General features: G+C 36.7%; 5 protein-coding genes and 1 long non-coding RNA gene across 8 annotated transcripts; 4 read left to right on the top strand and 2 right to left on the bottom strand.

Annotated features, from left to right (window-relative positions):
* Positions 1-228: 228 nt before the first annotated feature.
* LOC125580641 lies at positions 229-1,067 on the bottom strand. Of its 2 annotated transcripts, none has more exons than XR_007318375.1 (3): positions 816-1,067; positions 667-717; positions 229-603 (listed from the first exon to the last, which is right to left on the bottom strand). It is a non-coding gene; the product is annotated as an uncharacterized LOC125580641 (long non-coding RNA). The 2 variants fall into 2 exon arrangements; XR_007318376.1 differs by having other exon boundaries at positions 673-717.
* A 169-nt stretch (positions 1,068-1,236) lies between these two features.
* Positions 1,237-5,077, top strand: LOC106391876 (phytochrome E). Its single transcript, XM_048745463.1, has 3 exons — positions 1,237-4,245; positions 4,318-4,611; positions 4,700-5,077. Exons 1-3 carry the CDS (start codon positions 1,430-1,432, stop codon positions 4,938-4,940), a joined length of 3,351 nt encoding a protein of 1,116 aa, XP_048601420.1. The 5' UTR covers positions 1,237-1,429; the 3' UTR covers positions 4,941-5,077.
* LOC111215170 (protein MEI2-like 3) lies at positions 5,023-8,520 on the bottom strand. Its single transcript, XM_022718520.2, has 11 exons — positions 8,475-8,520; positions 7,876-7,993; positions 7,439-7,800; positions 7,219-7,377; positions 7,010-7,126; positions 6,755-6,906; positions 5,939-6,673; positions 5,775-5,859; positions 5,641-5,709; positions 5,383-5,556; positions 5,023-5,291 (listed from the first exon to the last, which is right to left on the bottom strand). The coding sequence occupies exons 2-11, from the start codon at positions 7,964-7,966 to the stop codon at positions 5,241-5,243; spliced, it is 1,995 nt and encodes a 664-aa protein (XP_022574241.2). The 5' UTR covers positions 7,967-7,993; positions 8,475-8,520; the 3' UTR covers positions 5,023-5,240.
* A 7,900-nt stretch (positions 8,521-16,420) lies between these two features.
* On the top strand, positions 16,421-17,351 carry LOC106422762 (60S ribosomal protein L32-1). Its single transcript, XM_013863585.2, has 2 exons — positions 16,421-16,595; positions 16,846-17,351. The coding sequence occupies exons 1-2, from the start codon at positions 16,506-16,508 to the stop codon at positions 17,155-17,157; spliced, it is 402 nt and encodes a 133-aa protein (XP_013719039.1). The 5' UTR covers positions 16,421-16,505; the 3' UTR covers positions 17,158-17,351.
* A 647-nt stretch (positions 17,352-17,998) lies between these two features.
* Positions 17,999-19,429, top strand: LOC106422663 (eukaryotic translation initiation factor 4E-1-like). The gene is made up of 5 exons (XM_013863473.3): positions 17,999-18,366; positions 18,573-18,738; positions 18,825-18,950; positions 19,040-19,105; positions 19,207-19,429. The coding sequence occupies exons 1-5, from the start codon at positions 18,089-18,091 to the stop codon at positions 19,255-19,257; spliced, it is 687 nt and encodes a 228-aa protein (XP_013718927.1). The 5' UTR covers positions 17,999-18,088; the 3' UTR covers positions 19,258-19,429.
* Positions 19,430-20,304: 875 nt separating this feature from the next.
* On the top strand, positions 20,305-24,321 carry LOC111215173 (probable methyltransferase PMT14). 2 transcript variants are annotated; one of them, XM_048745462.1, is made up of 8 exons: positions 20,327-20,392; positions 20,426-20,518; positions 20,701-21,354; positions 21,879-22,089; positions 22,171-22,843; positions 22,940-23,017; positions 23,644-23,912; positions 24,021-24,321. In XM_048745462.1, exons 3-7 carry the CDS (start codon positions 20,713-20,715, stop codon positions 23,900-23,902), a joined length of 1,863 nt encoding a protein of 620 aa, XP_048601419.1. In that variant the 5' UTR covers positions 20,327-20,392; positions 20,426-20,518; positions 20,701-20,712; the 3' UTR covers positions 23,903-23,912; positions 24,021-24,321. The 2 variants fall into 2 exon arrangements, with proteins under 2 accessions (XP_022574244.2, XP_048601419.1); XM_022718523.2 differs by having other exon boundaries at positions 20,305-20,518.
* The last annotated feature ends 1,429 nt before the right edge of the window (positions 24,322-25,750 follow it).

The raw sequence follows: 25,750 nt of genomic DNA, 5'->3' as shown, positions 1-25,750 counted from the left end.
TGGCTATTACTATTTGAATAAGTCATATATAAATTTTGGATTGGTCTTTTGGTATTGCAATATATTTATATTAATGTGCATTGTAAACAAATAATACATAGATAATCCTGATTATAATGATTATATTATAAAGACGAAGCAATATGGACGTATTAGCTTTTATCCAGATATTACAAAAATAATCCGACTAAAATCTGTAATAGCCAAGAACATCATTTTGTTATGCGAGATTAGAAATGTTGGATATCTGTAAACAAACTCGGTATTTTTGAAGTACTTCAAATCACGAAGAAACATAATTAAAAACATTAAACCAAAATCTAATTAACCAAAACATAATTAACCTAAACCTAATTAACCAAAATCTAATTAACCCTAAACCTAATCTCTTTGCTGCCGCCTCCTCCTTCTTCCTATGCCTCTCTTCTCGATGTCTTCCTCTGTTCTATCTCCATCCCCAGCACCAGCCATAGCGATGACGACGGGGACGAATTCGAGACCGGTGGTGACGGGGCAAGCTCGAGACCGGTGGTGACGGGGGCAAGCTCGAGACCGGTGACGACGGGTCGAGCTCGACACGTCTCCTCTTGCTCACGACAACCGCTGTTACCAAGAACAAAAAAATCAGATTAAAAAGAGAGAGAGAGAGAGAGAGAGAGAGATGACCATTACATATGTCTTCCATCTCCATGGAAGTACGCCTTGCCTCCTCCAATTCTAAAACAAACAAAATCAGTTCAAAACACAGCGAGAGAAACAGAGAAATCACAATATAATTCTCCTTTTAAAAGGAAATGAGAGTAAAACCCCATTACCTATAGAGATAACTCACAACAATATCATTTTTCTGATTCTTCTGAAAAAAAGTCAAACCCCCAAAAATCAAGTTTTGTTTTTCTCGTGTTGCTCTGGAAACAGAACAGAAAAAAAGAGAGTAGAAAACGCTTTTGAAAACCTATATGAGAAAGTTTTTTTTTTTTTGAGAAAGTTACAGTTTATCAGAAAGAAGAGAAAAAGAACTTTCAACAAAAATAAAATAAAAAAAAAAAACAAAACGAGAAAAAAAAAGGAGAGAGAAATGGTTAAAGAGGTAAGGGATTTTTTATCGGTTATAGTCTGCAAAATACAATAAGGGCAATCTAGCCATTATAAAAAATATAAATAAGTTTTCGTAGTCATCCACGGTAAATTCCCAAAAAGAAATAAAGAAAGTTCTATCGGTGGTCACACTGACAATCTGTACGTGTGGAAGAGAATGCAAGCAGAGTAGCAAAAAAGCATTGCAAGCAAGCATCTGAGAGAGTACACAATTAAAAAAAAAAAAAAAAATCTCAAATATCAAAAGAAGAAAGCTTTTTTTACTTTCTCTAGCAAATGATAAAAGAATCAGCTTCTTCTTCTTCCTCCTCACTCCTCACACTCCAAACCAATGGGATTCGAGAGCTCTTCATCAGCCGCAAGCAACATGAAACAACCACAAAAGTCCAACACAGCTCAACAATACTCCGTCGACGCCGGCCTCTTAGCCGACTTCGACCACTCAGTCAACTCCGGCAAGTCCTTCAACTACTCCAAGTCCATGATCTCCCCTCCCAACAACGTCCCCGACGAGCGCATCACCGCCTACCTCTCCAACATCCAAAGAGGCGGCCTCGTCCAGCCCTTCGGCTGCCTCATCGCCGTCCAAGAGCCTAGCTTCAGGATCCTCGGCGTCAGCGACAACTGCATCGACTTCCTCGGCCTCTCTCTCGCTTCCACCTCTCAACCAAACGAGTTCACCGTCAAGGGTTTGATCGGAATCGACGCCAGGTCGCTCTTCACTCCTTCCTCGGGAGCTTCCTTGGCCAAAGCTGCTTCCTTTACTGAAATCTCGTTGATGAACCCTGTTCTAGTTCATTCCAGAACCACCACCACGGCCCAGAAGCCCTTTTACGCTATCCTTCACAGGATTGATGCAGGGATTGTGATTGATTTGGAGCCCGCCAAGTCATCTGACCCGGCTCTGACTCTCGCCGGGGCCGTTCAGTCTCAGAAGCTCGCTGTCAGAGCCATCTCCAGGCTCCAGTCGCTTCCTGGAGGGGACATTGGTGCTTTGTGTGATACCGTTGTGGAAGATGTCCAGAGGCTCACCGGCTACGACCGTGTTATGGTCTACCAGTTTCACGAAGATGATCACGGCGAAGTTGTTTCGGAGATCAGACGCTCTGATCTCGAGCCTTACTTGGGTTTGCACTACCCTGCGACTGATATCCCGCAGGCTGCACGGTTCTTGTTTAAACAGAACCGTGTAAGAATGATCTGTGATTGTAATGCCACTCCGGTTAAGGTTGTGCAGAGCGATGAGCTTAAGAGATCTCTTTGTTTGGTGAACTCTACACTAAGAGCTCCTCACAGCTGCCATACTCAGTATATGGCTAATATGGGTTCTATTGCATCTCTCGCGCTTGCTATTGTGACTAAAACCAAAAACTCCAGCAAGCTCTGGGGGTTAGTGGTGGGCCACCACTGTTCACCTAGATACGTGCCCTTCCCGTTACGTTACGCTTGCGAGTTTCTGATGCAAGCGTTTGGACTCCAGCTTCAGATGGAGCTTCAGTTAGCGTCGCAGCTGTCTGAGAAGAAGGCTATGAAGACGCAGACTTTGCTGTGCGATATGCTTCTCCGTGATACTGTTTCCGCTATCGTGACGCAGTCTCCTGGCATTATGGACCTCGTGAAGTGCGATGGAGCGGCGTTGTATTACAAGGGGAAGTGCTGGCTGGTTGGTGTGACTCCCAGCGAGTCGCAGGTTAAGGACCTGGTGGATTGGCTGGTGGAGAATCACGGTGATGAGTCTACAGGTTTGACTACTGATAGTTTGGTGGATGCTGGTTACCCTGGCGCTGTCTCTCTCGGAGATAAGGTTTGCGGCGTGGCTGCGGCGGGGATCTCTTTGAAAGACTACTTGATTTGGTTCAGGTCTAATACCGCTAGTGCAATCAAATGGGGAGGAGCTAAGCATCTCCCCAAGGATAAGGATGATGCGGGAAGGATGCATCCGAGGTCGTCTTTTAAAGCCTTTCTTGAAGTTGCAAAGAGCAGGAGCTTGCCGTGGGAAGCCTCTGAGATCGACGCGATTCATTCCCTGCGGGTGATAATGAGAGAGTCGTTTACTATCTCAACGCCTGTTGTGTTGTCGTCTGGTAATAATAACGGTGTGGTGGGGAGAGATGCGAGTGAGCTTACTTCTTTTGTGTGTGAGATGGTTAGAGTGATTGAAACCGCGACTGCGCCTATCTTTGGTGTTGATTCTAATGGATGTGTCAATGGTTGGAATAATAAAACCGCCGAGATGACGGGGCTGGGAGCTGGTGAAGCTATGGGGAAGTCACTTGCTGATGAGATTGTTCAGGAGGAGTCACGTGGAGCTCTTGAGAGTGTCTTGTCTAAAGCCTTACGAGGTGAAGAGAAGAAGAACGTTATGCTTAAACTGAGAAAGTTTGGTAACAAGGATTCATCTTCTTCTGATGTGTGTGTTCTCGTTAACTCATGCACGAGTAGAGACTATACGGAGAAAATAGTCGGTGTCTGCTTCGTTGGTCAAGACATGACTAGCGAGAAGGCAATAACGGATAGGTTCATCAGACTGCAAGGAGACTACAAGACGATTGTCCAAAGCTTAAACCCATTGATCCCACCTATATTCGCATCTGATGAGAACGCTCGTTGCTCAGAGTGGAACGCAGCAATGGAGAAGCTCACCGGGTGGTCGAAGCACGAGGTGATTGGGAGAATGCTACCGGGTGAAGTCTTTGGAGATTTATGCAAAGTGAAGTGCCAAGATACACTCACAAAGTTCTTGATCTCTCTGTACCAAGGCATTGCTGGTGGTGGTAATGTTCCAGAGAGTTCGCTTGTTGGTTTCTTTAGTAAAGAAGGGAAGTACATAGAAGCATCCTTAACGGCGAACAAGAGTACGAACACGGAAGGGAAAGTCATAGGATGTTTCTTCTTCTTGCAGATTATCAATAAAGAATCGAGTTCTAGCTCACCAGAGGTGAAAGAGAGCGCTCAGAGTTTCAACGAGTTGGCTTACATAAGGCAAGAGATCAAGAACCCTCTCAACGGTATCCGGTTTGCGCATAAGCTTCTTGAATCCTCGGAGATTTCAGAGAACCAGAGGCAGTTTCTGGAGACCAGCGATGCTTGTGAGAAGCAGATCGCAACGATAATAGAAGACACTGACTTGAAAAGCATTGAGGAAGGGTAAAGAAACATAACATCTTGAATCTTCTTCATCATCTACTGTTGTTTTTTTTACATTTTGTGTTTTGTCAGCAAGTTGCAAATGGAGACAGAGGAGTTTCGACTTGAGAGTGTTTTGGACACAATCATAAGCCAAGTGATGATTATGTTGAGAGAGAGGAAGTCACAACTCAGAGTTGAAGTCTCCCAGGAGATCAAAACTCTGCCTCTATATGGTGACAGAGTAAAGCTTCAGCTCATTCTTGCTGATCTTCTGCGCAACATTGTGAATCATGCCCCCTTCCCAGATAGTTGGGTAGGAATCAAGATCTCACCAGGCCACAAGCTTGCACGCGACAATGATCGCTATATCCATCTACAGTTCAGGTATAACCGTTTTCACAAAACAATGCAGCTGTTTTGCAGATTTGTGTTTTTTTTTGAACTTAAGAGTTTGATGTTGTTTTGATGGTAGGATGATACATCCTGGAAAGGGACTTCCTTCAGAGATGCTAAGTGATATGTTTGAGACCCGAGAAGGATGGGTCACGCCTGATGGGTTAGGACTAAAGCTTTCAAGGAAACTGCTGGAGCAGATGAATGGTCGTGTGAGTTATGTTAGAGAAGACGAACGTTGTTTCTTTCAAGTGGATCTTCAAGTTAAGACAAGGTTAGGTGTTGAGACCATAGGAACAGAGGCTGGTTCAAGCATATAGTAGAAACCATGAGTTACAAAAGCATATATATAATAAAATGTGATGAATTTTGATCCTTCTACGTACGGTCTGAATGTAAGTGTATCATTCAAACAGAGCTTCCATTATTTATTATCAATAAGATGTATCTCAAATCATTACTATGTACATGATTAAGCAAAGCCAAGACAACCATAACCATCAATTTACAGTACTTTTGACTGATCATCATCGTCATCATCATCATCAATTCATCATCATCATCCTAGAAACTGAATATTTACGTGTGAAACTAGAGGCAATAAGAGATTCATTTGTATGTCAGCTTCGATGTGTGCTCTGGTCCTGTGAATGCTCCATGTCCACGATGAACTAGTCAGATATAGATATATGAGTCATCAGTTAAACTTCAGAAGAAAAAAATCATTTCATGATCATGTCTTTGTTATAAAATACTGTTTACCGGATAGCTAGACTCTGGTCCATCAAAGACAATAGGGTGGCACCTCCTGTCTTCGTTCATTAAGCTTGAGTTCTGGAAGTGAGCCATGAGTGCGGTTTTGCCTTGGATCCGGGCATAAGCCAAGGAAGCAACTTTCTCGCTGTTGAACTTATCCCATTTTTTCCCATCAAAGGCCTATCAAACATATCACAAGCATAAGCACTCACTCATCCCCAATATTTTCAGTCTCTAGGAGACAATACTCAAACATTTTTGTACCTCGTACAATGCAATGATGAAAGTAGGAGACACCATGTTGATAAACGCATAGCCAACATTGCATTTATTCTGCACACAAGAAAAAATTGAGAGAGAAGATCAAAGAATATTAATCACATTATGGTATTCTTTACCTTGAAATCAATAGGCAGATATAGAAAATCATAAGTTCCTCTGTTAGTCTCGTCAATGGCAGCTAACAGCATCTTCCTAGTATACCTGAGAACAAGCAAAAAAAGATGAGTTATTTCGGATCATGATCGGTGCATAGCCAAAGTCGTCAGAGAAGAAGTCTTACTTATTAGGGATGTTTTTGATCATCAAGGTTGTCCGTAAATCTTCACCGCTCATGATCTTACTCAAGTCAAGCTGAAACTGTGTCTTGCTGTCCACTTGGTTCATGTTACAACCGTCAATTGAAGCCGTTGTTGCAACAGGCCACTGGTAAGAAGAGACACTGCCCGTAAAAAGTTGACTATGTCTTAGAGAAGAAACCATTCTGAAACTTGGGGAGCCAGCTTCACGCATGTTTCTTGGTGCTGCATTACCACTTGCTCCTCGGAAAGCTGCTGAACCCATGGATGAAGTCTCAGAAGACCTCCTAAAGAATCCAGACGGTGCGGATCCAACATGGTTGGATCCGTTTAGAGCCGAGTATGGAAACATGTGAGCTTTTCCGTTTGAAGGGAACTGATTCATATGCCAGAGTGAAGAGCTAGGGAACTCTGATCCAGATAATGAGTTCAAAGAACCATACGAGGAAGCAGTACCATAAGACTGCGTTTGCTGATAAGCAGAAGCTTTGTGACTCGTTGGAAACAGATGATCCAAGTGGCTAACTCTTTGAGAATTCAGAATAGAAGAAAGCGTTGGACTCAGTGGAGACCTGCTGAGACTTTGTAGAGGACTATGATCAACAGGGCTGTTACCCCAGTAGTTCCCAGCAGGAGAGCTGGCTAAAGGAGAGTCAGCAAGATTCAGGTAGCTGCGTGAATCATCCTGCTCATACTCTGGATTCATTTGCAACATCATGCTGAAGAAACCAAACAGAAACATAAATGATATTAGTTCATAATAGTTTTATTCAAAGTTAGTTTTGTTAGTAAACACTCACTTGCGACGAGCACCACCAGGACGGCTATGTTCAAGCTTGATACGCTTTCCAGCAATGTCAGTCCTGTTCAAAGCCTTGAGAGCTGAATCAGCCGATCTAACGTCAAAAAATTCAACAAATTTGTGATGCCTCTTATTTGGTGTTTCCCTTATCTGCTTTTTTTGTCACAAGAATAATAACTTACACAAACGTTAAACCATTTATTGCAAACCTCTAAAAGAGAAAAACCTAAAGCAAGCAAAAGCTCATCATCACCTCCTTGATCTCTCCATAAGCTCCAAATATGTTTTCGAGGTCTCTGTTTGATACTGATGGAGCCAAGTTGAATACCACAAGAGTTCCTTGATTAACATCTTTCTCTGATGGATTATCCTATCAAAATGAAAAAAAAAAAAACTACCATATATCAAAACACAAAGTGTAAATAGTAATGTAATAAAAGATAGTGAAAGAATATTTAAAACCTTAGGGATGGAGAAGTGTATGTCAAGTTTCCTCCCTTTAAGCATCTTGGTTTGTAAGGCTCGCATAGCTGCTCTCGAAGCACGGATATCGTAGTAAGAGACCATTACAAAACCCCTATGCTTGCAGGCTGTATACAGAGTTCGGATGTCTCCATATTGCTGCCAAGATCCAATCATTATATTTATGGTAATGGTTACAAAAAAAAAGAGGAGAAGTTACCTCAAAGATAGCTCTGAGTTCTGAATCATCAACGGTGCTATTAATATTCCTAACAAACAGAGTCCTTGAAGGGTGTTCACCATAAGGATGCTCGCCAGCAACGGATCCCATTCCGTTTTGGAAATAACCATTTGCAGTTTTGGAGTCAGCAAAACTCATTCTTGGGAGGTCAGACTCTAGTTCAAGACCTCCTCCGCTACCAAATAAGTCATACTCTTCCGAGTCATCTAATGTATTTGGCAATGAAGTTAAGTTTATCTCATCCATTAGACCAGCCAGAAGCTGTTCCTCATCCATTGGATGTGAGTCATGATCATCATTGAAATGGTTTAACCCGGAAGCAATTTGATCAAGAGGATTGACTGCAAGAAGGCATAAGTGATTAGAACATAACAATTTGAAAGAAGAGGGAGGTTTGTGGTTAAGTAAGTACATACGGTTTTGTTGTGGAAGAAGAGGCAGAGAGCTGGAAAAGAAGGAAGTATTATCACTTGAAGCATTGGGGAATTTTCCATTTGGGATATTCATTTGGTGAAGAATGATTATCAATGAAACCTGCACTTTGATTAACTCTTTGCTTCTTATTTGCAACAACAATGAAAATAATGGTTTTTATTAAGATGATGAATGCAACTGTCCTTGCTGATTAGCTTTAGAGATGAGCAGAGGAAAATAAAATTTTCAATTTCTACAAAACCCTAAAACTATAATTCTGATGAGGTTAAAACGCTAATCAAAGTCTAATTTCGAGAACTGAAGCAAGTCAATGAAGCTTGGAAAACAGTATTCAGAAAAACCCTAATTTGAATCACTGAGAAGGTTAACAGTGATTGATCATCCAAGCCAAGCCAACAAGTCTATGATTGAAAAGAAACCAACTTTCACCAATTCGATCACGAGCAAGTTCAGTTTGAAATTAGGGTTGAAAGATCGAAACTTTTTTTTTAAAAATATCAGAAACTATAAAAAAAAAACCGAAACTTTAAACAGAGGAAGCAGTAAGAAGAAGACATAGGAGGACAAAAGAATGAGAAACCTTTTGTTTTGTTTCATTCACGATCACACGTTACCGAACCGCTTTTCTCTCTAATTCTCTCCCTCCCTATGTCTTGGTATATATATGCAACATTTGGTAAACCAGAATATAATTTTTATTCCCCTATTTTTTTTGTTTTTTCAAAGCATTTAAAAGGGAATCTTTATTGGATGGATAGAGAGAGGAGTCATGAGCCCCAGTAACAATGGCGAATGATTGAAGTAACAAAGGACCAACTGGTGGAGGAAACATTTTCCAACTCCCTTTTTAAAAAAAAAAATCCAACAAGTGGGCATGTGGGGGTTCAGTTCGTTTAGGTTACTCAGTCATTGGCTATTAGTTCGATTTGCTCGAAAATTTACCAAATTGAATAGAAAAATTCAGCCCAAATACATTTCCTAGACACCACGAATCTTGAACTTTATATTGTAACAATAAATATAAGACAGACATATATTTACTAGTCCCCTCTGTTTAGTAATAATTATCCGTTTCATAATATTTGATGTTTTGTAGTAACACATAGAAATTAAAAAAATTACATTTATCAGTTAACAATTATAAAAGAGACTGTAAAATCTAATTGGTTGAATATTTTTTAATAAAATTAACCTTAAAATATCAAAACTTCATGTAAATTGAAATAAAATAGTCTTTCTAAAACATTATTTATTAGGGTAAACCCGCCCTACGGGGCAGACAAGTAAAAGTATAATTTTTCTTTTAAGTGTGTAATTTATTTTTAACTAAAAATAGTAATAAGGGTCATAACTCTTACAACAATTTATTTTAGAAATTATATACTTGTCTAATTATTATAAATTTTTTTTTAAAAAAAAATTCTTTCTTTATACATTTTAAAAAACTAATGATTTCACGATGTAAAAGAAATAACTTATTCATTCTAACTTAAAATATTGTAAGATATATAAATAGATATTATGAAACTATTGTTACTTCTTATTCACATATACATGTTTTGTTTTGAGAAAGGGTATAAAGATACATGTAATATTATATATGAAAAAGATGTTAACCATGTTATTAGAATAACTGAAATAGAACCATGTACGAATATTTAATTATGGATATATCAAAATAGTGAAAATTGTGTTTTGAAAATTTATTTTAATCTCTTTGAAAATTTAGTGATAATTGTATTCAATAACCATAGTACGGATATTTAATTATTCACATATTCATTGTGTTGTGTTATTGAATACAATTATTTTCTTTTGTTTATTAGATATTTATAAATATTTTTATAAACATATTTAATTTATAATGATTTAGCATACATATAGATGTATATGATGAAAACGTTTGTTACTGAATTTATATTTATTTAAAAATAATTTATTTGAAAATATGAGGAATATAAAATTAATTATTTGCTTAGATTTTTGATGAAAAAAAGACATTTTATTTATTAAAATATCCATTTAAATATTTAATAAATAAAAACATAATTAGTTTCTAAAGATAATAAAAATCAAATAATTTTTTATATATTTATAAGCTTATGTAAGGAAAATTGTATTTAAAGTGCTGAAAACAGAAAAGGTTTCTGAAAAAAGAAAAAAAAAGAAAAAAAAAAGAAATGAATAACTAAATAATTTTAATAATGAAGGGAAATGGAAATTATTTTAAAAATTATTGGATCAAGTATATGTTTAGCAAATTTGGAGGGGTTAATAAACTAATTAATGTATAACATTTTACCAAATCTTTTAAAAAGTACAAAGAAATTTTAGTTTTCAAAATATTCACATGGTCAGATGAACTTTCTCCGTTAGCCGTACCCCCACCACTTGTCGCATCTATCCTTAATGTTGCTTATTTGGCATCTCCTTGGTGGTTGTGACTTGTGAATGTTGTTAGATAACACATGATTTTTTTAACTCGTACCCTCTGTAAAGACCTTTCAATGTGTTGTCAACATTGACATCCCATTTGTGAGCTGATGAATCTCTCTTTTGGTTTTACAGGAAGAGACGAACAGGACGGTGCTACCCAAACTGGAAGAGGTTGAGAATAAGGAAGATGAGAGCATTCCACCAGATGGCATGGAGCTTAAGAAATGAGAGTATTGATCTATTTGAATCTCTTCATTATTGTATTGTGGTCTGCAAAACATATCTGATATTGTATTAGAAAACTTATTCACTTTTTTGTGTTCACTACTTTCTCGTTGCATGACATTCTTAAATTGTGATCTCAAGTTACATGTGTAAATGCAATCTCCTTTAGTTGAAAATGCATTTTTCTTCGGAATACATGCAACCCACTGTAAACTAAAAACACAGCATACACTTTGTTATATGTACAAATATGTCAAATAGTAAGAAAATTAGGGTTCAGTTTGGTTTTCAAATAGCATATCATTCATTTATGAGGTTGAGTTCCGGGAACTGTTGGTGTTGAAGCTTTGGAAGAGATATGGAAGAGGTGTGCTGGTGAGGTTTGCTTCCTTTTTAGCGATTTGCCTTAGATTTGTGCAGTATTCCTTACCGGCTTTCAAACAATCTTCTGCAGCTCCTTCTCCACCTCAAGAAAGTCGCTGGGGGGGGGGGGGGGGGTGGCTATGTCACAGAATAGATGCTTGAACTCGTCATCAATATTACTGATATTTATTTGAAAGATATTAAGATAAGCTATCTGCGAAAAATCACAAAAAACTCAACTAATACTTTATGAACAGGAAACAACGACACACACATTTATATGATAGCATTGAAAATACCAACTCTCGATCACCCACTACGACTGTTTTTTTGGATGAGAGTAATCTCTCATTATATGTATAAAATATCAATCTTTCCATTCTTCTTCATTTGTTCTATCCCACACATTCCTAAATCACAATTAAACCAATCAAACATTCCAATCTTGGATTTATCGGAAAGAAGCTTGGAGACTTTACCTCCACGATGATGTTAGGTTCTGTGTTTTTCTATCAAGCTGCAGATTTTCCAGCGTCTCTGAAGCTCTCATCACCTCTTCATGTGCATCTTGATTACCGTCTGTCAGATCCTTGGAGTGCACGAACCTGGTCTTCTCATTAATCAAACATCAAACTATTAAGAACAGTCTGCCTCATATAGCCAACATCAAACAAAGTAGAGATCTTTTTGTGTGTGTGCATAAGATGGTGTCAGGAGATATGTGTACCTTCGTAAACTATCAGAAGCAGATAATCTGCGAGGAAGGTCTCTAGACTCAAGGTTTGATGAAGCCAAAAGGTAATATAAATCATCATGAGAGAGAGAAAGCATGAATCATCAGATTATGATACTCACCAAAATTAACCGAAACAGAAAAATACTTAAAAAGAAGAAGATAATAGATTTACCCTACTTGAACGCTCTTGACAACATGTTTATTTAAACTGTTCATATGCTTCTTGACTTCGGACTCCTGCTTAAATACGCCGGACCTTGCAGCGTACGATAGCGAGAAGAAACCCCAGTCAATAAACACAGTAAAAAACTTCTAGCTACGCTCTGCTAAGATGAATCCATAATATTTTAAATCATCTCCAAATTTGGAAAATTTAAAACTCTGCTAGCAATTGGAAGATGATCACGTGTTTGCTTACCCGAAATGCTACGACGCCGGAGCTTTCAAATCAGTGATGAGGAGAGATGAATTAGCAATTCTAATATGCAGAAGTTTTTGGATTAATATGATTGTGAGGAATGGAATGATAAATTTGGTGGAGGCAAACTCACCTATTTATAGCTGTAGATTCATAGAACCAAAGAGAGTAGAGAATGTATTGAATGAGAATTTGCGGAAGCAAGACGTAACGACGCAATCGAATATTCATACATAGATTCTTCAAGACGATTCAACTCACTCATCCTCCTGAAACTCCTTTATGGTGAAGAAGCTCAGAGATTAAAGAGTAAGGTGAACCCTAAAATTCGATGTCGGCTGTGGCGAAGAAGATGAAAGATCGTCTGCGTAACACAGGAAAAAGGACTTATTTCAAGATGAACTTTGTCTGTCGTGCCTATTCCGTTCCGAACTTTGTACTAGTGTATATTTCATACTCAACTGAACAAAAAATTCAAATATACTACATGAACTTTAATGCATTGTGCATTTTTATTTCCGAACTTTTAGTAGTGCATATCTATACCGAACTAAACAAAAATTCAAAAATACTAGATGAACTCTTAAAATCGTGCTTCTATATATATTGACCGTCAAAAGTGTTAGTCATCCGTTAATTTATCAAAACAACGTTATTTTGGATAACATACATAAAGCAAAATAACTTTCTTGTATAAATTGTGTAAACATTAACTTATATATATATATATATTAGTTTAATCAAATAAATGTTATCAAATTTTTCTTGTTTTAGTTTATCAAATAAATCTTTAATTACTTATGTTTTTAAATTTACCTTTAAAATTCTTATTTTATAAGTTTAAATTATTTATTATTAATTCAGATATTTACTTTATGCTTGTCCACCAGGGTCCACCAGGGTGAGAGTTTGAATCTCCCAAAAAATAAATTTTAACTTTATAGAATTTATCCAAGATAACGCGTTTTGGTAAATTAATGGATGACTAACACCTTTGACGGTCAATATATATAAGCACGGTTTTGAGAGTTCATGTAATATTTTTAATTTTTAATTTTACAGAATTCATCCAAAATAATGTCGTTTTGATAAATTAACGGATGAATAACACATTTGACGATCAATATATATAGAAGCACGATTTTAAGAGTTCATGTAGTATTTTTGAAATTTTGTTTGTTCGGTATGAAATATGCACTACTAAAAGTTCGATAATGAAAAGGCACGATGCATTAATGTTCATGTAGTATATTTAAATTTTTATTTAGTTCAGTATGGAATATGCACTAGTACAAAGTTCGGGAAGGAATAAGCACGACGGGTAAAGTTCATGTTGAAATAGGCCCTTTTTCCGCGTAACACACGCTAACTCTGATAGAAACGTGGCGTTTCATCAAGGTGAAGCCGATATATGAGGTGTGGGCTCGACGAAGAGAATAAACGGCCCAACAAAACTGAAGCCCGAATGAATGAAATATCAGATTAAATGATACGCATCGTTTTCAAAAACGGGACACGTGGCGGTTTCTCCTTGCACTATTTTCTTACGTGGCAAGAGGAAAAGAGAGTTGGGGTCTACTTTATATTATAAGATACTAGGGGGGTGTCCGCGCTTCGCGCGTAATATTGTTTTATTATTGCTAAGAGCATGATTTTTTTTTGGATAATGTAATTATGTTATCGTTTTTATTTGTTAAGATCATTATTTGATGTTTTTAGTTTGTTATGTAGTAGGTGATAAGTTAATATATTTTGCGTTTTTTTTTTGAATAATGTGTTGTTGTGTGTATAGTACTTGTTAGTAGTCAAATGAGCCTCTAACGTAAACTAATATTGAATTTCAATAACTTTGCATCTACGCATTTGTTGATTCTAATATTAACGGTTTCATTGTCAAAATTGTATTATATTTTTTTCATATTTTTGAAAATTATAATTTTTAAGATGTTTTTGCCCTCTCCCAATATTTTAAACTTGAGCCCTCACCGTCTATGTATTTCGTTACATTTCTGGTGTGCGGTGCTTCTCACCATCACCGGAAAAAAACTCACACTTTTATCTTGTTCTTCTTGCCTTCTTCACCTATGAGATTATATGGTATTTGTTGCAGATCGGGTTTATGAGTTTTCAGTTGTTCGATTGCAGATCGGGTTTATGAGTTTTCAGTTGTTCGGTTGCTTCTCACGGCATTGTAGGCTGTTCTAGTCAATATTGATTGCTCCTCTTCTTCCTTAGATTTCAGCTGATGTTAGGAACTGCTTCTCCTTGGTTGGGTCAGAGTTTATTCGTCTTTGATTTTGTATTCTCCGTCGTTGGCTTACCGTCAATAGTCTCTGCTCGTTTTGGTTTTCAAGATCTAGTTTTTGGTGTTCTGACTTCTATGCTCTCTTTCATAGCTCGAGGACGGCTCCATAGTTTTCTGATTTCGCTCCGTCTCCCTTTCCCTCTATATTCTTGCATCTCTTTGCAGCTTTCATCGCATCCTGGTGGCTCTCCCTTTCACCATGTTTGCCACTCGAGATTTGGATAATGTTTTCGTTCGTGTATGCTATGTGGGCTTGGAAGGTTATTTCTGGTCTCAAGTTTAGTCTCTGATTTTTTGGTGGTTGTCTTCCATTCTCTCTCTCTCAAGTTGTTTCTTTTCTTTCCATGTTTTCCTTGGTATAGGTGTGCAGAGTTAGTCTCTTGGAGCTTTGGTCCCTTCTATCGAGAGCTTTGTGGTTTTTCAGTTGCATGCCGTCTTGTATGTTCTTGTTTAGTCTGTGAGGTGTTTCTTACTTTTTAGCTACTGGTTGTGATTCCGGTGTTTTAGGCATATATTTTCTTGCTTTTTGGTGGCTTTGGCCTTTCGATTATTGTTTTCTCTTTGGCCCGCTTTCTTAGTTTATGTGTTGGTTGTCTAGTTTCTTATTCTTAATTTGATTATCTTATGATAATAATAGTGAAATAAATATAATTTGTAAATGAAATAATAAAAATTAGTAAAAATAATAAAATGATCATGAAAAATCTTGCTATTTTTAGATGTGAATAAATTAAATATTTAAATATATTTATATTATTTTATTTATTTCTTGAATTTTAGAGACCAATAAGTGTGATAAGGATTAGATAATACACAATTAGAAATTGATGGAGAAAATTGTAATAATTTAAAAGAAGAAAAATTTAAATACAAAAAAAAACATGAGGACACATGTCAACAAACCCCCCTTCCACATGTCATAAGAAGAAAAAAAACCAACTTTATATATATATATAGATTGAAACGGAGGGGATATTATATAACATAAATGTTTGTATAAGCTTTCTCATTATCCGGATCTCTACCTAGTTTTATATTAAAAATAGTAAATAATTATTACATTATAATATATAGATTGTCAACATATTTATAATTAAATAAGCTTATGCTTATCTATTAAAATAGATAAATTCTAAACATATTTATATTAATCAATCTAGGTAAACAAAATCATTGGTACACCATGAATCATTTTATGAGTGATGAGAGTATTATCAGAAATCAACTTCCCGAATATTTCCCGGATACAAAAGCACTGAGTTTCTGATATCATATTTGGTAGCAGTGGTGTCAATCTCACGCAAGATTTTAGATATAATCTTGTATTGGACAGGGCTAACTGCAAAGGGTCGCATGTCAAACATTTGGGAGAGTTGGGAGAGAAGTGTTTTTTTTGGTAAAAGGGGAGAGAATTTTAGTGAGAGAGTCATCAACAAAATTTGCAACTTTTACTTGTTAATACAGGTCCAACCCGCTTTTTGTTCCAGATAAAATTAGGTCTAAGACCATCTCCAATCCAGCTCTATTTCTATTTTTATATTTTCCTCTAAAATAGAGAAACTCTATTATAGAGGTGAAAGTGCTCCAATGTATGCATCTATAATAGAGTTCCTCTATTTATAAGGGAAAATATAGAGATATGCTATTTTCACCTCTAAATATAGAGACAAAAAGTAATTTTCCTCTAAAATAGAAGAATTTTATTATAAAAGCATACATTGAAGCATTTTCACGTCTATAATAGAGATTTCTATTTTAGAAAAAATTATAAAAGTGTACATCGAAGATGCATTAGGAGCCATTTTATTTTTTGTACGCGAGCCACTCGTGCCGGTTTGACATCTTACCCGTAGATATAATAATACCCAAAAACTATTAGTTTATTACGTAAAATGGAACTCATTTTATTACACGTGTAAGATATTAAATTCCAAGAAAGAAGAAAGCAAAATCTACAGGGTAATGTAGGCCCAAAACAAATATTTTAGTGGGCCAAAAAAGCCCATTATCTTGTGTCATAGGAAACCCTAGTTATCTCCTTTAAAACGCATTTTAGGTTTCTAGCTGCTGTTTTCAGAGTCTCCGTCGCATTGAGATCAATCTTAGTGAAGCAGCAAAAAAAAAAAAAATGGCGGTCCCGTTGCTTACGAAGAAGGTTGTGAAGAAGAGGTCTGCCAAGTTCATCAGACCCCAGAGCGACCGTAGAATCACAGTCAAGGTAACCACTTTCTCCGTTCGATCTTACGGAACCTATGCGTGTTCCTTTTTAGTGTTTTAGAGGACCATTCTCTGTCTGTAGAAACGTTACGATAATTAACTCGTCTCTGATGAAATATGGTGACTGACTTGAGTATCAAGAGAAGTTTGCAACTTTAGGACGAAACATGTTTTCTTTTTTGTCTTGGATCTTTTGTTTTGGTTATTGTCTCTGTGAACACATTGTGATTCCTTTTGTCTGAATTTTTCAGGAAAGCTGGAGGAGGCCAAAGGGTATTGACTCCAGGGTTAGAAGAAAGTTCAAGGGTGTGACTTTGATGCCCAATGTGGGTTACGGATCTGACAAGAAGACGCGCCACTACCTCCCCAATGGGTTCAAGAAGTTTGTTGTGCACAACACGAGTGACCTCGAGTTGTTGATGATGCACAACAGGACCTACTGCGCTGAGATTGCTCACAACGTTTCTACCAAGAAGAGGAAGGCTATTGTGGAGAGAGCTTCTCAGTTGGATATTGTTGTTACCAACAGGCTTGCTAGGCTCCGTAGCCAAGAAGACGAGTGAAGAAACAAGCAAGCCACTTGGGATTGATTACTTGGTTGTTTTTTTGGGTTTGTTGCATTTCCTTTTGTTAGACGATTTTGTTTACTGTTTGTGTTTGCAATCAACAAAACATGAGTTTTGGTTTTAGGCAGACTTTGTTAAGACCTGTTTCTAAACTATCGCAGTTCAGTTTATCTCAAAGATTTATTAGAGTTTTTGGTCTGCAGTTATGTTATTAGAGTTTTGGCCGGAATGAATTAAACTTTTTCTGATTGCACAACTCCAAAAACTTCCACCTTTGTAACGAGAGCCGTTGGCTTTATCTGTGTAACGTTACAGTGGTGTTGAGGGGTTAGGGGATGATGAGTTGTATCATTCAAGGTAAGAGACTTGTTTGTATCAAGGAGAGGTTGTGGGCTGTATTGGCTTTCTCCGCACAATGTGATCTCGGAAGAAGAGCCAGAGTATCAATCTCTCTGCTTTAGTTGCAGCGTACATCTTAGAGAGATTGCTAAGGCCATCACAAAGGTAAACAGCTATGTTTCAAGACATGCCTGCTATGAAGAATACTAGAAGCTGAATGTTACTTCATATGACAAAAGGTGTGTTGTATTGAAATGAAAGAGAGACATTCCATAAATTACAGCATTTTTTTAGTAATGTTATCATACAAGTAATCGAAAGAGAAAGCTGAGAAGTCCTGCAGCTTCTTTACAGCCGAGTAATGTCTCTGCCAAATAAATAGATTAGAACAAAAAGGTGTTAATACTCATCAACTGAACAAGTGAAAGCCCAATTTGAAAAAGGCCTATTAAGAGATTTCTTTTATATATCGTTGGCCCAAAAGTGCATAAACTGCGTTACGCGAGGAAACGATGTCGTATCTTCACTAACACCTTTACAAGAAGAGAAGTACACTGTTCGGAGAAGAGAAGGCAGAGACGAAGAGACGATGGCGGTAGAAGACACACTCAAGCCTAATGTTGCTACGGAAGAATCGAATCCCAATTCTGTAGATCACCCGATCGATCGATACCATGAGGAAGGCGACGATGCTGAGGAAGGAGAGATCGTAGACGAATCGGGCAAATCCGCCGTCCCCGAATCGCATCCGCTGGAGCATTCGTGGACTCTCTGGTTCGATAACCCTTCCGTCAAATCAAAACAGACGACTTGGGGAAGCTCCTTACGATCCGTCTTCACCTTCTCCACCGTCGAGGATTTCTGGAGGTTGGTTGGTAGCTTTTTTCCTTCTTACAGTAATTCCACAATCTGGGTTTTGTTTAGATTCCGATTTCTCAGAGGAAAGTTATCTTCTTTGTTGTTGGTGTGTTAGATCTCATGAAGTCACTGTTCTTCTCTGTCTCTGAAGAATTTTGCTTGTTTGGTGTTGGATGCTATTGTATTGGCTTTGACATTTTACTTTTGATTTGTAGTTTGTACAATAACATTCGGCATCCGAGCAAGCTAGCTAACGGAGCTGACTTGTACTGTTTCAAACACAATATTGAACCTAAGTGGGAGGATCCTATCTGCGCCAACGGAGGCAAATGGACTATGAACTTCCCTAGGGAGAAGTCTGATAAGCCCTTTCTTTACACCGTATGTAACTTGACATTCATATAGTTCTTGTTTCACACTATTCAGTCTCGAGTCTAATCCTTATTGGGTTGTTGTTGTCACTGTAGTTGCTTGCATTGATTGGAGAACAGTTTGACCATGGAGATGAAATCTGTGGGGCTGTTGTTAACGTTAGAACTAAGCAAGAAAGGATATCCATTTGGACTAAAAACTCTTCCAACGAAGCTGCTCAGGTACAAGACAAAAAAAGAACCCCCATCAAACTGTATCTCTCTCGCTCTGAAAAAAAGACGTGGAAATTTCATTTTATTTAATGTTACAGGTGAGCATTGGGAGACAATGGAAAGAGTTTCTTGATTACAACAGCAGCATTGGTTTCATCATCCATGTAAAGAGGGTTTCTGTTGTTGCTAATTTCTGTTTTTTTTTTTCTTCTTTGGATCTCTCACTACTTGTTGTATTGTGTGTATTGGTTTGGTTTCTCTTCAGGAGGATGCGAAGAAGCTGGACAGGGGCGCAAAGAACACTTACACTGCCTGAAACCTAACAGCCTCTCAAATATTTTCACCTTTTCTATTACAGTTTTTGTATGTGAGAGATCTCTTTTTATATCATCAAAACATGACTTGACCACTTTCTTTGTTCTCGAGTGTTGATTGGCAACCATTTCATTTACTACTAGTATATTAATTATTCAGTATGTTCTTCCCAATTTGATTTGTGGTGCCTTGTGGTCTATCTCTAGACACATCAAAGACTTGTCAACAAACACACACTATAAACATAAACCCATTGATTGATACACAAGTTCAATTGATAAAAAACTGATAAATATTTCAAGAAAAGTTGGGCCTCAAAAGCCTGTAATCTTTTCATACATTAAATTGTTTCTCAATTGTCAAGGGTCCATGTACGAATTGGTCTTTCGGCGATTCATGACTAACCGCGATGTTGTACCGGTTTCTTTAAGATTGAACATGATTATAGTATTAAATCAAAGATTTTTTATGGGTCTATCGACCTTTTTTAACGATTTATGAAACTTTCGACATGTCGACTCGTATATTTTCAAAGACGAGACCTTCCAATAAATATTGTTTAGCATTGAACCGATTTAACTCGGTTTTTGACGGTGGCCGGTTAAGTAAGATGCGAGTGTCGGTAGGAGATCGAAAGTAAGGAGAAATGGGGAATCGTCAACTGTCTTAAAAGGACCACTTGGGACGACAAGATCTTGACTTGCAAGCCTTTTTTTAATTGCAGAATATTAAGATTACGCGGTTCAAACCTACGGTGTTTTATGCAAAAGTTTAACAATATGGTTTCGATCTTGTTTAATATAAAGAAAAAGGTTTGTTATGTACAATCTTCAAGTGTTTTTTTATTCCAATAATGGTGAAACCAGTTAAAAACTTAAAATATTTAAAAGATCCTTACATAAACAAACGCACAAAAGGGTTTGAAAAAAAAAAGAAACATATGGATGCATGTGCAAGACCAGATCTAAATCTATGACTATTGTAATAATATTGTTGAGATCTTACACGCATTTAATTCAATCATTTTCGTAAACACATTTTTTTTCAAATTGATTAAATAGAACGCGCCTTCATCAAATCTCGATTAGTGAAAGAGGAAGAAGACATCATTAGTTTAGTGACTTTCTCTCTCTGTCACACTCAAAGCTTTATACTTTCTGCAAGCTCATTCATCACTGAAACAGAGCTAAAAACCAGAGATCTGAATAAGGGTACATAGATTTGGAGTCTCTCTCTGCAACAAGAAGATCTACATCAACCAGGTAACTCTAAAGCTCATCTTTTTTCAACTAGATCCGTTCTGGGTTTTTGATTCCAGTTGCTAAAGTTAGACTCTTTATACCTCTTTCATTCTTTAAATTGATAAAGTTTAGGTTTTTAGATCTTGATCATTGTTAGCTCATAGTAGAGTGTGTTTTACTGAGATTTGTGATAAATGCTTCAGGAGAGAGTTTCAATGGGTTCTAAGAATAATCCACCGAGATCGAGAAGTTCACTATCTCTAATCCTTGTGGTTGGTCTATGCTGTTTCTTCTACCTTCTCGGAGCATGGCAAAAGAGTGGCTTTGGTAAAGGAGACAGCATAGCCATGGAGATAACAAAGCAAGCTCAATGCACCGACGTCGTCACCGACCTCGACTTCAAACCTCATCACAACACAGTCAAGATCCCCAAGAGATTAGCTGATCCAAAACCAGTTTCTTTCAAGCCCTGCGATGTGAAGCTCAAGGACTACACGCCTTGTCAAGAGCAAGACAGGGCCATGAAGTTCCCCAGAGAGAACATGATCTACAGAGAGAGACATTGTCCTCCTGAGAATGAGAAGCTCCGCTGTCTTGTCCCAGCTCCTAAGGGTTACATGACTCCTTTCCCTTGGCCTAAGAGCAGAGACTATGTTCATTACGCTAATGCTCCTTTCAAGAGCTTGACTGTGGAGAAGGCTGGTCAGAACTGGGTTCAGTTTCAAGGGAGTGTGTTTAAGTTCCCTGGTGGAGGTACTATGTTCCCTCAAGGTGCTGATGCTTATATTGATGAGCTAGCTTCTGTTATCCCAATCAAAGATGGTTCTGTTAGAACCGCATTGGACACTGGATGTGGGGTATGTTCATGTTCATTTCTTGATTCTGACTAGGCCTAGACGTTTTTAGCCCAAACCGAAAAAAACGAAACCATCCGAATCAGTATACAAAACTATCCGAATGGGACTTAAGAGCTGGTGTTTTCAGTTTCGGACTAAACCAGGATCTAAAAAATCCTAAATTAGTTAAATATGTTAATGTTTTTTTATATATATATATATGTATATATATATATATATTATATATATATTAAAGTAATTTAGATATAGTTTGTTTTATTTGTTATTTTGCGTATTTTTAGTTAGTTTAGGTAGTTTAACTCATTTTAATTACATTTTTAAATAATTTATATATTTTGAGTATCTTTTGTCATTTTAAAGTTTAAAAAAAAAACTTTGGGCTATTTCAGACACTGGTTATACTTGGATCCAAACCGAACCCGACCTGAAAATTAGTAAACCCGAACGGGCCTTATGAGCATAGTACTGAAAATCTGAAAGGCCCGAACGCTAATGCCTAATTCTGACGTTTTCCAATCTTCTAGGTTGCAAGCTGGGGTGCTTATATGCTTAAGAGGAATGTTTTGACTATGTCCTTTGCGCCGCGGGACAACCACGAAGCACAAGTACAGTTTGCTCTTGAGAGAGGTGTTCCAGCTATTATAGCTGTTCTTGGATCCATTCTTCTTCCTTATCCACCAAGAGCCTTTGATATGGCTCAATGCTCTCGATGCTTGATACCATGGACTGCAAACGGTAACTATATCAACCAAACAAAACAGGAACAGATTCACAGTTTAAATAGTCATGATGTTTTGTTGTCTTTGCTTGTATCAGAGGGAACCTACTTAATGGAGGTTGACAGAGTCCTGAGACCAGGAGGTTACTGGGTCTTGTCAGGACCTCCCATCAACTGGAAAACCTATTACAAGACGTGGAACCGCACCAGAGCCGACCTCAAAGCCGAGCAAAAGAGAATAGAGGACATCGCAGAGTCTCTATGCTGGGAGAAGAAGTACGAGAAGGGAGACACTGCTATCTTCAGAAAGAAGATAAACGATAGGTCGTGCGATAGATCAACACCTGTCAACACGTGTAAGAGAAAGGACAGTGATGATGTCTGGTACAAGGAGATCGAAACTTGCGTGACACCGTTCCCTAAAGTATCCAACGAAGAAGAAGTCGCTGGAGGGAAGCTGAAGAAGTTCCCCGAGAGGCTATTCGCGTTGCCTCCGAGCGTCTCCAAAGGTTTGGTTAGTGGCGTTGATGCGGAAACGTATCAAGAAGATGTTAAACTGTGGAAGAAGCGTGTGGGTAGGTACAAGAGGATTAATAGCTTGATTGGTTCGACTAGGTACCGTAACGTGATGGATATGAATGCTGGTCTTGGTGGGTTCGCTGCTGCGTTGGAGTCTCCTAAGTCTTGGGTTATGAATGTGGTGCCAACTATTACTAAGAAGACGTTGAGTGTTGTCTATGAAAGAGGTCTCATTGGTATCTATCATGACTGGTAATAAACTCTCTACAATACTATTAAATGGTAATCTCTAGAGGTAATAAACAAGCAGTTTTTTTTAAAGATCTTTGCTTTTTGAAATCTTTGCAGGTGTGAAGGGTTTTCAACTTATCCGAGAACATATGATTTCATTCACGCTAATGGTGTCTTTAGCATGTATCAGCACAGGTAAAGATTTTAAATCCTAAAGCTAAGAACTTTCTGAGAATTAAGAATCTTCTTAACTTTGACCCAAAAGCTACAAACTTGTTGAGAATTTAGCAACACTTAATTAGGCATGGGTGTTCGAGTTCTGATCGGTTTTTCGGGTTCACCCCATTCTGGTTTTATATATGTTTGGATCGTGTTAAGGTTAATGATACTTTGGTTTGGTATATTTTATAACTTTGCCTAAAACTTATTTTGGATCTCATTTCGGGTTTGGATAACTTTTAGATATTATATCAAAATAAACATGAAATTTAATATCTGAGATACTTATTTAGGTTCCGAATACTTCTTTCGGATACTAATTCAGATTTTAGGAACATCTTTTTTGTTATCCGGGTTTTTGGGTTTTTCGGGTTACTAGTTCGATTTCCGGTAATAACCCTTCGGGCCAGGTACATTTTATAGCACCCTACAGGATTCATTTGGTAATAACACTTCAGAATCTGGTTTTTCAGTTCAAGTGCAGTTCCTCTCTTGGATTTCAGATATTTTGGCTAGGCCTACGCTTAACACTAAACAGCTAAGAACTTTCTGAAAAATCTCAGAGATAACTGCTGATTAATGGTTTGTTTTTCATTTGGCAGCTGCAAGATCGAGGACATTCTTCTTGAAATGGATCGGATCTTACGGCCGGAAGGGATTGTGATAATCAGGGATGAGGTTGATGTTTTGAACGATGTGAGGAAGATTGCTAATGGAATGAGATGGGACACTAAGTTGATGGATCATGAAGATGGTCCTCTCGTTCCGGAGAAGATTCTTTACGCCGTTAAACAGTACTGGGTCGCCGGCGACGATGCAAACAATCAGTCATCGTCTGCTGATAGTAGTGAAGAAGAGTAAAGAAACTCAGGTATTGGTTTCTACAGTTCTTGTAAGTCTTACATATTTTACGATATTTGACCCCAAAGTTTTGTTAAGTTCAGTTAAGCCCACACAATGCGTTTTGGTATTTTATCAGGTGATGTTTAAAAGTTGGAAATGTGAAGCTATTTTATGACACCTGGAAAATTCTTCTTATCAAAGAAATCAGAATTTTCATGAAAGAAAGGGGTCGAAAGTTGAATTACATTATAGATGATTAAGATGAATATGTGCATTTATGTTTGTTTTTTATGTATTCGAAGGAACAAAAAAAATAGTTCCTTGTGTCTTTTTTTTTTTTGCAAGATAGTTGAATCCTTGAACGTTTTTATGATACTATGATGTGAACTTACAAAAATAAGTCAATAACTAGATCTCGATCTGCGCGGTTGTCCAGATTTTTGTTTTCATTTATTTTTATATAAATGTTTTGGTTTCAATTTTAAATTGGTATATATTATAATATGTGTCTATCAATTTTTAAAACATAATAATTTTACGGTATATTTTTTCATTGAATAGATTGTTTTAAACTTTCACATATATTTATATATATTTTTGGATTATTATTTCATTATTAAAATCGTAACTATATATATATAAATATTAGTAAAATATTGTTTTATTGTCATATTCAAAGATATTGTAACATTTCACAAATTTAGAAAGTTTTTTAAAAATTAAACTTTTCGCTTCATAGATTTATATTATCGAGTAAATAATTAAACATTTAGTTTTTGTTTAATTTTTAAAATAAGCTATATAGTTTAAAAAAAAATTTCATTGGTTTAAGATAGTAAAGATTAATCATTTTATATAATATGATTTTTGTTATTTTAAAAAAAAAATCTTTATAGTTTTAAAAGTTAACATCGACAAATATTTAAATATTTAACATATGGAGGTATAGTATTACAACATTAAATTATATCTATTTAATTTATATAATCTATAAATCCAATGGATCATCTATTCTTTAAATCCAATTATTGATAGCCCAATAAAATTTTCTGGTAGATTCAAAATTTAAACGATAAGATTAGAGATTAAATGTAACATGACTTTTTAGGAATATGTCTATTAGATCCATTTTTTTAAAAATCACACATGAATCAAAGTTACGACTTCTGTTTTAATATATAAGATTATTTCTTTATAAATAAATTATTAATGGAAACTTCAGGACAATTTAAAATGATTTTAAATATAAATCGTTGAGAAAAATATCAATAATAAGTTCATTATTGACATTATTGTAAGGAAAAATGGATGCAGACGTCGGTATGTTGTACGTAAATGGGATATTACTGTTTTGGAACAAAGCCATAGTTGTCATGGGTCACCTTTTGTCTCATCACTTATCATCATACAATATGCATCACGCACTAATAAAAATATACATAAAGTAATATATATACATGTCATTACATGATCATAGACTATCTGATGATATAATGGCTGGAAGAAGAATTATCTTCACGTCAATGCGATTCCAATTATGACTGCCCACTAAACTTAAACCTTAGTTCCATACATTAGTTAGACGAATTAGGTTAAAATTACAAGCCAAATTTTTAATCTTAAAATGTGTATCGACTATAACTGAAAATAGTTAATTAAACATAAGATCATTACAAGTATCAAGATATTTAGTCTTCAAACATGAAAACGAGTCTTCCAACCATTATATCATCAGATAACTTATGTTTTACAATATTTGTATTTCTTTGTTATTTAAGAATCTAAATCATAAAACAACTGTCATATAGCTCATTACATATATGTAAAATATAAACCGAGAGCTATTATATACCTAATTTATTTACT

This window comes from Brassica napus, chromosome C1, assembly GCF_020379485.1.
Source record: "Brassica napus cultivar Da-Ae chromosome C1, Da-Ae, whole genome shotgun sequence".
Classification (NCBI taxonomy): Eukaryota; Viridiplantae; Streptophyta; class Magnoliopsida; order Brassicales; family Brassicaceae; genus Brassica; species Brassica napus.
Note: the sequence above shows the minus strand (reverse complement) of the source record. Positions and strands in the feature narration are given on the sequence as shown.

Coding starts and splice junctions, on each gene's coding strand:
- LOC106391876 (XM_048745463.1), top strand. CDS start 1,430: ATGGGATTCGAGAGCTCTTCATCAGCCGCAAGCAACATGAAACAACCA. Junction 4,246..4,317: donor TTGAAAAGCATTGAGGAAGG/GTAAAGAAACAT, acceptor GTGTTTTGTCAG/CAAGTTGCAAATGGAGACAG. Junction 4,612..4,699: donor TATATCCATCTACAGTTCAG/GTATAACCGTTT, acceptor TTTTGATGGTAG/GATGATACATCCTGGAAAGG.
- LOC111215170 (XM_022718520.2), bottom strand. CDS start 7,966: ATGAATATCCCAAATGGAAAATTCCCCAATGCTTCAAGTGATAATACT. Junction 7,127..7,218: donor TACACTTCTCCATCCCTAAG/GTTTTAAATATT, acceptor TCATTTTGATAG/GATAATCCATCAGAGAAAGA. Junction 5,292..5,382: donor GACCAGAGTCTAGCTATCCG/GTAAACAGTATT, acceptor ATATCTGACTAG/TTCATCGTGGACATGGAGCA.
- LOC106422762 (XM_013863585.2), top strand. CDS start 16,506: ATGGCGGTCCCGTTGCTTACGAAGAAGGTTGTGAAGAAGAGGTCTGCC. Junction 16,596..16,845: donor ACCGTAGAATCACAGTCAAG/GTAACCACTTTC, acceptor TGAATTTTTCAG/GAAAGCTGGAGGAGGCCAAA.
- LOC106422663 (XM_013863473.3), top strand. CDS start 18,089: ATGGCGGTAGAAGACACACTCAAGCCTAATGTTGCTACGGAAGAATCG. Junction 18,951..19,039: donor CTTCCAACGAAGCTGCTCAG/GTACAAGACAAA, acceptor TTAATGTTACAG/GTGAGCATTGGGAGACAATG. Junction 19,106..19,206: donor GCATTGGTTTCATCATCCAT/GTAAAGAGGGTT, acceptor GTTTCTCTTCAG/GAGGATGCGAAGAAGCTGGA.
- LOC111215173 (XM_022718523.2), top strand. CDS start 20,713: ATGGGTTCTAAGAATAATCCACCGAGATCGAGAAGTTCACTATCTCTA. Junction 21,355..21,878: donor CATTGGACACTGGATGTGGG/GTATGTTCATGT, acceptor CCAATCTTCTAG/GTTGCAAGCTGGGGTGCTTA. Junction 22,090..22,170: donor GATACCATGGACTGCAAACG/GTAACTATATCA, acceptor TGCTTGTATCAG/AGGGAACCTACTTAATGGAG.